The sequence below is a fragment of the Anarrhichthys ocellatus genome, unplaced genomic scaffold (genome assembly GCF_004355925.1).
Source record: "Anarrhichthys ocellatus isolate YVR2014 unplaced genomic scaffold, GSC_Weel_1.0 scaffold114, whole genome shotgun sequence".
Lineage (NCBI taxonomy): Eukaryota > Metazoa > Chordata > Actinopteri > Perciformes > Anarhichadidae > Anarrhichthys > Anarrhichthys ocellatus.
Window position 1 is genome coordinate 716,064 of NW_022280144.1, and position 8,631 is coordinate 724,694.

At 41.3% G+C, this 8,631-nt stretch overlaps 1 protein-coding gene across 1 annotated transcript in view; it reads right to left on the minus strand.

Moving 5' to 3' along the window:
* Positions 1–2,460: 2,460 nt before the first annotated feature.
* Positions 2,461–8,631, minus strand: part of LOC116399525 (protein kinase C zeta type-like) — a 21,259-nt gene continuing 15,088 nt past the window's right edge. Inside the window, exons 2-4 of the mRNA XM_031876739.1 lie at positions 5,348–5,469; positions 4,620–4,709; positions 2,461–4,334 (exon numbers count right to left, since the gene is read on the minus strand). Coding sequence (XP_031732599.1) covers positions 4,276–4,334; positions 4,620–4,709; positions 5,348–5,469 — 271 coding nt within the window. The 3' untranslated portion in view covers positions 2,461–4,275. The remainder of the gene's footprint in view (positions 4,335–4,619; positions 4,710–5,347; positions 5,470–8,631) is intronic.

Genomic DNA, 8,631 nt, shown 5'->3' on the forward strand with positions numbered 1-8,631 from the left:
TCTCTCTCTCTCTCTCTCTCTCTCTCTCTCTCTCTCTCTCTCTCTCTGATGCAGCAGCACTGTAGGCTCCTCCCCGGAGAGACAGCGGTGCCATACAGCTGAGCGAAAGAGAGGGGGATGCTGGGAAAGCGTGGTGGGAGGGGGAAGAGGAGGGTGGAGCTGTGGGTGGATGGGCGGTGCTTGGTGGTGGAGGGGTGCCGGGGGGAAGGGGGGGGGCTCTGCTGGAGAATCCGGTGCAAGGCAGGGCAGCCTGTGCTGAGCGCATCATCCTGGATTTGAATACGTCCCACTCTCCATCATTCTCTCTCTCCACACAGAGGGGGGTCTGTTCACTCTTCATGCGCGCGCGCGCACACACACACACACACACACACACACACACACACACACACACACACTTCAAGGCTGGAAACAAAATAGAGAAGCAAGCTGCTTTTAAGGGGAGCCTTGTCTATTGTTGTCAGCTCTACCTTTTGATGAGACATTTCAGGACATCTGTCAGTTTAAAGCATAGAGTTGACAACAATACAAAAGAAAATCTGCATTTTATTTTGGTAACATGAATTTACCATAATCACATGGGACCATATGTCATTTCTTTTTATAAATTAAGTGTTTTCCAGGAAGTCAGCCATTATGGATTTGTTGCGTTCATTTTTAACTTTCTTAACACGTTTGATGCCGATAATCAAAAAATAACTTTCAAGTAGTTCATATCTTTGATTTGATATTGCGTGGCACATCGACTCTATAGCGCCCCCTAATTACATTTAGCCTTCAAACCATTTTTGATGCCCTCGGTAACCTCGGCAACCAACGAAACTTGGCGCAGGCATCAGAACCTTGCAAGAATATACAGTGATTGGGTCAATGCACGTTTTGCGGGCTCCGTAGAGCCCTCCAATGCGTGGCAAGCCTTAGTCTGTATAAAGTTGATCCAATATTCACGAAATGTGCACATTGCTCTCGTATTTCATTAATTCAGCTGAACAGGAAGTCTACCATTTTGAATTTTTTGCGTTTCTCCAACCTCTGCTCTAAAAAGTGAAACCAATGCTTTCTACTGTCCACCAGGGGGCGACTCCTCTGGTTGTATAGAAGTCTATGAGAAAATGACTCTACTTCTCTCTTGATTTATTACCTCAGTAAACATTGTAAACATGAGTTTATGGTCTCAATCTCTAGTTTCAAGTCTTCTTCAATACAGCATGATGTTCATTTAGTAAATTATGGTCCATTTAGAGTCAAACAGACCATAAAGCAGAGTATGCTTTAGGGCGGGGCTAAATGTGATTGAGTAGTCGCTGCCACTGTCTGAGCCGTATACTTCCCTATGTCACTCCTTTGCAGCCTAAATATGGTCACTACCGTTCACTGGTTGCAAAGAAAAGATGGCGATGGCCTAAATCAAAGATGACGACGGCTGATATGCCGAACTCGGAGCTTCAAAACATCAGTCAACAAACCAATGGGTGACGTCATGACGACAATATCCACTTCTTATACACAGTCTATGGTTTCTACTGCATGCTAACTCTTTTGAACTCCTGCTACAGGTTTTATGGGATACATCTCAAATGTGCTACGGTACGTCTTAACACCCAAAGGTAAATTACAGAGCTGCGTTGCCATGGCGAGGCACGTTTCGCCATGAAACAGAAAGCTGTTGTAACTCAACCATACATTGTTCAATCTGCCCCAAATGTAACATGCTTGTTAAGAGTCCAGATATCTGCATGTCCATATTGACTCATAGTTATAGCTCCACATACTGGCAACAGGGAGACAGCCTTCTAGGACGAACATCATCCAATGGACCTTTACATTGGGTGGTCCACACTTGATATACAGCAACATAATGTAAGTGTGGTCTCTAGCGCCACATAGTGGACATAGGATTGATTAACTCCTTCAAGCAACATCTGATATTAATGAAACTTCAGAGCATTGTCAATCGATCTCCAGTAACAACACCACAGCTGCCAATCCCACCCAGTTAGGCGTGGCTACAAGGGCACGTTCTTTGATTTGGTTTTATTTTCTTATCATGATGTAAAATATGCTTTTCACTAATCCTGAATACCAATAGTGAAACAGTGAAATGACAATTTCTGTCCAAGTACTCAACAGCAACATCCTTTATTTAAACCACCGTCCTGTTACTGTAGTATATTTCAGTCATTCCCAAACACTGGGTCAGGACCCACAGGTGGGTCGCAGAAGATTTATTACGGTCAAAAATCACATTTGCATAATTCTCTTCTATTGTCTTTTGCTAAACTTTTATATCTGCAGTTCACCTTTGAGCCACACCAGGGAGCCTGAATGTTCGTATTGTTCTGATGATTGTAGCCTAATTATAACACTTATAATAGAGGAAGATCTTAAGTATCAAGCCCAACCTTTTATTATTAAAGTACTACAATACTCTGTCGTATTTTCTGTAACAAAGCAACCAATATACTTCCTGTTTACACCAGCACCCGCATGCCCAGTGTACATGAATATTCATGAGATATTTGTTTTCAGGTGTGTTAAACTGGACGGAAATCATTTCTAAAACGGTGCTGGATCGCCGTGTGGACAGAGATTGTTTTGATTTTAAAAGCCCGTTTCAAAACAGTGTGGATGTATCCATTGAGTCCAATAGACCATAAAGCAGAGCATGCTTTAGGGCGGGGCTACCTTGTGCAGGTTGCTACCGCGTTGTGGGTGTTTCCATCTTCGAACTTCAACCCTCTCACAGTGTTTTTTCACTTCATGAAAGTTAGTTGTAACATTTTGGTCTTATTCAGCATTTGTACAAAGCTCCACCCTTTCATGTCACTTTTAAGTGCAAAAAAACAAGATGGTGACGACCAACAACCAGAACTAAAGGCTTCAAAAAAGCAGTCCACAAACCAATGTGTGATGTCACGGTGACTATGCCCACTTCTTACATACAGTCTATGATCTAATATAAAAGGCTAGTTTACATTCTGTTTGTTTTACAAAGAGAGGAAATTAAAAGAATAAGATAGTCTCTTAACTTCTCTTAAATGCATTTTTTGATATCACTTAGAAAGTATTTAACATGTGTGTTTTCAACATACTGTATATGTCTTCTAGCTGGTTTACCTATTCAAGATCACAATTTGATGGCAATAAATGGCAGTAAAATGGTCAGGAATCTTCAGTTAGGTACAAATTTGCTCTTTTATAGAAAAGGCCTGTTGACAATTAGGTAGATAGTCTTTTTCTTCTTAGTGACCCTCTTTTTAAAAATGACAAACCATCTACTGCATAGTTAATCAGAAGATATCAGTACAGTCAGCCTTGGAAAACAGACACAGTGCCTCTCCCTCCTCCACTCAATCTCATTCTTTCTTCCTCTCTCCTCCTCTCTAAAAAAAACAGCACTATCCTTCCCTCCTCATGTTCAGCAACACCAAGCAAACAAGAAAACACAGCAGGAAGCCCCAGTTATTACTGTTAGAGTACAGCACACATCAGCCACGACACATGGACACCAGCTCGGTGTGTGTTTGAGACAGCGAGACCTTCATCGCCTACCTACAGAATGACACTCTGCTCTTCACACAGTGAACCAGGAGTCTGCCTCAGCACAAACACACAGGGCTCCCGTCCCATCAGACACACACAGGCCCTCTCACGGGGTGCTGAAACCTGCTGTCACAGCAAATAGACAGGGAGTACATGAAAGAGACGCAGAGCAGCAGCGGCTACGGTGTCACATTTACACAGCATTGTTAAAGTTAAAGAGCAATCTTTAGGCTTCTTTAGAAAGAAGCTATATATGTATTAGCCCTGTGATGGACTGGTGGCCTGCTCCGCATGCTGACTTGTCCAGTGTGCTGGGGTGGACAAATAGTACAAGCTAGAGGGACCAGATGATTACCAAACAAAAGCATCTGTTAAGATTAGTATTTCCGCCTTAGTCCCCTAGCCTGGGGGTTAAAAAGCGGAAGCACAAAAGAGAAATTGTGTCTCTGCAGTGCTCACCCTCCGTTTCACCAGCTGCAAAAATCGCAAACTCTTAATTTCACCGACTTCTCTTGGCTGGAATCCACCTCTGGCTGCAAAATTGCATGATCTAACTGTAACTCTGTGACCGCTGTTCACTCTGAATCATGGCTGACTCAGGCTATTTGAGAGAAATGAGTCTTCTAGAGAGCCCTCACCCGCCTCCACCTTGTACTTACACCACAGCCAGGTACAGGGGCACTTGACCTAGTTTAACAGTGCCATTGGGGGTCCCCGAGGCGGATAGAGGGTTTACTCACTGTCTTCTCCAGGGCAGGGCATGCCGGGCCGCTCCGGGATACTGGGGAAGACTGCAGAAGACAGAAAATTAAAGGAGATTTCAATCTGATGTTTTCTGTGACAACAATAAACTAAATTTAATCCCTAACCCTCAACCACATGCAATCCAGATGATGAACACCCTGAATTTGTATTAATTGTATTAATTTCCATGAATAAACGGAAAAATGGTAAATAATTTAGCAAGTTATGTGCCTTATTGTCGTGTTTTAAGTCTCCTCAAGTTTCCCATTGTGGCGAAAAGTTAAGTTGCATTAATGATTATACAATGTAGTTAAAAGTAGGAGCTAACTCACCGTGCAGCAGTAGACCAGACCTCTTGGTTTGATTGTAAATACGAAATGCCTCCTCCAGCTCCATCTGAGACGAGATGGTACAAGGGTCCCCTACACACACACACACACACACACACACAGAATACATACATAACTGTGCAGAGAAGCATCCGATTCCATTATTCATTCCGGAAGAAAAGTCCTTGTGTCTTGGCAAGCCAGTCAAAGGTTGAGGAGCTGTAGCATTTATTCACCAACATATAACCTAAAGCAGTCATTCCCAAACACTGGGTCGGGACCCATAGGTGGGTCGCGGGAGATTTTATTAGGGTCAAATAAATTAGCAGAATTTCCTACATAGTCTAGTATTTAACATTTGCAGTACACCTTTGGGCGACATAAGGGAGCCTAACCCTCAACCATATGCAATGTTCCTATTGTTCTAATAATTGCAATCTACTTATAACATATAATCTGATATAAAAGACTTCTATTTGTTTTACTCATGAGAGGAAATGAAGAGAATGTGATAGTCTGTTAACTCCCAAATGTATACATACGGTCTATATGGTCTCTCTCTCACACGAAGTTAATACTTAAAGGGCTTTGCTCCTTGTATAACACATTGTAGTTTAAAAAACATCTTAAAGATACATTTCCAAAAAAAAAATCCCAGAAGCTTAAGAGTCAACGCAGAAGGACCAGCACCAATTATTTCTAGCGGACACCCTGCCGTGAGGCACACCCACCTTCATCATCGATCCACTTGAGTGTGATGGGCTGCTGCTTGGCAACGCTGCACATCGTCCTCACCTCCTCGCGCAACTCCACGAAGGTTACCGTGGCTGCCAAGTCTGCCATCAACATGTCCCTGATGCACACACACAGAAAATGTCAAGAGTCACTTTGTGGAAGTGGAGCAGAGCTCAAGCGATCCCACGGGGGGGTCCCAAGAGAGAGGATGAGACCACTCACTACTATTGAATTCAAAGTACACTTATCTCATCTGGCAAGAAACTCACAGTGCTTGGACGTGCAAACGGACGTGCAAACAGAGAAGAGATGTTGACTGGGTTTGTGGAGTTAATGACTCACTGATCATGTCTGTTGCATGTGTTGGTTCAGGTCAGCCTCAGCTGTTTACCAGCTTGCAACAATGTTAACTGGCACATTCAGAATAGAGCATCTTACTACATCTTACTAGCCATAAGAGGTACTACTCACATGTTTAACGAACATGAAGGTCTATTCTTGACATTGGAACTAGCGGAGGAAGACAGTGGACAGCGGTGAAAACTCATGAGTAACACAAGATCCACATTCCATGGTTAAGAATATTTAGTAGAATGTTTTTTGTTTCTAGACTACACAGAAAGCCTGGAGGTGTAAAACATCTTCCAGGCCAGGAGCATCTAATGAAAGCTGGTATCAAGGGGCATTATGGGGAGTGTAGGATCAAGCATGTTAGCAGCAGTTTGTGCCTCTAATGTACTACGTTATCATTTACATTTAAGTCATAAAGCTATCATCTGTTTATAAAAGATATATACCCCAAAATGTCTTTAACTATCCTTACTTCTGCTATGGAAGTAATACCCACATCCTCAGAGCCCCTTGTGACCATCTGGATAAAAACTATTCAGAAAAAAAAAAAAAAAAAAAAGGTTTGACCCATTTCAAAAGTCACAACTCTATTTTTCAAGTGGCCTAAAATGACATAAGTTCTTGCCATTTTGTGTGACACAAGAAAAAGATCTGCTAAATTCAGTATTTCTCATAGATTGATGTATTTGTGGCGACCTGCCACAGTATCAGCATTGACTGCCACATATTGATTTTCTATGTTATTGTCATCCACAGTGATTATTTGCATAAAAACACAATTCAAATGATTAGGAAACAAGTGATTGTATTCTTATTCAAATATTTGATTTGATTAAATAATCATTGCATTATTAGATTTAATCTTATGTTGAACGTTGCTTAGAGCAAGTGTTGGGGTGTGTGAAGTTAAACAGGTCATAATTCCCTCTTTAATATCTATTTTATACAGACTATCTCTCCTTTGTCATCCAGATATCCTTTTTCACTATGAATGAGGTCACAGTACAGAAGCTCAAGACACTCTGACTCTGTTCCACTGGACTGCACACATTGCACACATTTCAATACTGAAGCTGTAAACTAGACAGTTGGGACACACGTTGGTTGAGACTTAATGGCCATAAATCATTTATTTATCATCTGGTTTTTAATGCTGAAATGAAACAGAAAGCACAAAGTGGATGAACTTCTTTACTGGCCCTAAATACCATGGCAACTGCGGCACAGTTTTATGACCAAAACACACTCATCAATCCCGGAAAAAAGAGTTTGTACAGCAGATCTTGAAATGATCGACGCCAAACCAAACGCCACTGAAAGCTGTGTGACTGACCAGGAAGAGAGCTAAACCGCTAGGACCTGAGGCTGTTCCACTGTCCAGCCTGCTCCTCGCTGATGTCCAGCTGCTGCTAAATGAGATGGATGAGAGAAGACTCGGACATCTTTACAGAAATCTGGCTTCATCATAACACCCCGCATCAAGCTATTGCACTTGACAGGCAACAGACAGAAGGCGAGACTAAGAAGAGGGGAGACGAGCTGTGTTTACACCGGTGGTGATTGTTGCTCAAACGTAGTCAAAGTGTTTTTATTGCTGCTGTTTACATTCCTCCCGATGCATATTCAAAAAATGTACTACAGGAATTGTATGAGGTCATCAGCAGACACATGACCAAAAGACATGATGGTATTTGTATCATAGCTGGTGATTTTCATCAAACAAATGTTTAACCTGAATTCCACCAGCGTGTCCACTTCTCCACCAGAGGATATTCCTTGCAGCTACAAAGCCCCCCCCCCAAAAAAGATCAACAACAGCCTTCAGAGTGGAGCTCAGAGAACAACCTGCTGCTCAACGTCAGTAGAACCAAGGAGCTGATGGTTGATTTAGAAAAAAGGAGGCGAAGACACACATCCCTGTCTACATCAATGGATGAGGTGGAGCAAGTTAGTAGCTTTAAGCTCCTGGGGATCAGCATCACAGACAACCTGACATGGTCCTCACACATCTCCATCCTAAACGACTATTTCTTAAGCAAACTTAAAAAGGCAAAATTCCCGACACAAGTTCTTGGTAACTTTTACAGAGGAGCAATAGAAAGCATCCTGACTGGAAACATAACAAACTGACATGGGATGTGTACGGGACAGGACAGGAGGCTCTACAGCGGGGGATCCAAACCGCCCAGAACATCACTGGTACCATCTACTGAGCATCAGTGATATTAGTGATGAGAGGTGCCTGCAAAGAGCTAAAGGATATTAAAAGACTAAACCCACCAACACAACCTGTTGCTGTCTGGAGAGACAAACAGAAGTATCAGCTGCCAAACCAACAGACTTCAGAGGAGCTTCTTCTTCTCAATCATCAACTCATCCTCCACCCTCCATCATAAAAAGAAAAATATATACACATATATGTACACACACACACACACACACACACACACACACACACACACACACACACACACACATATATATAAATACATATATACATAAATATACATATACATACATATACATACATATACAAACATATACATATACATACATATACAAACATATACATATACATACATATATACATATATACATACATATATACATACATATATACATACATATATACATACATACATATACACATATATACATATACACATATATACATACATACATACATATACACATACACACATACATACATGTATACATACATATACACATACACACATACATACATGTATACATACATACATATACACATACATACATATACACATACATACATATATACACATATATACATACATACATACATACATATATACACATATATACATACATACATATATACATATATACACATATATACATATATACATATATACACATATATACATACATACATATATACACATATATA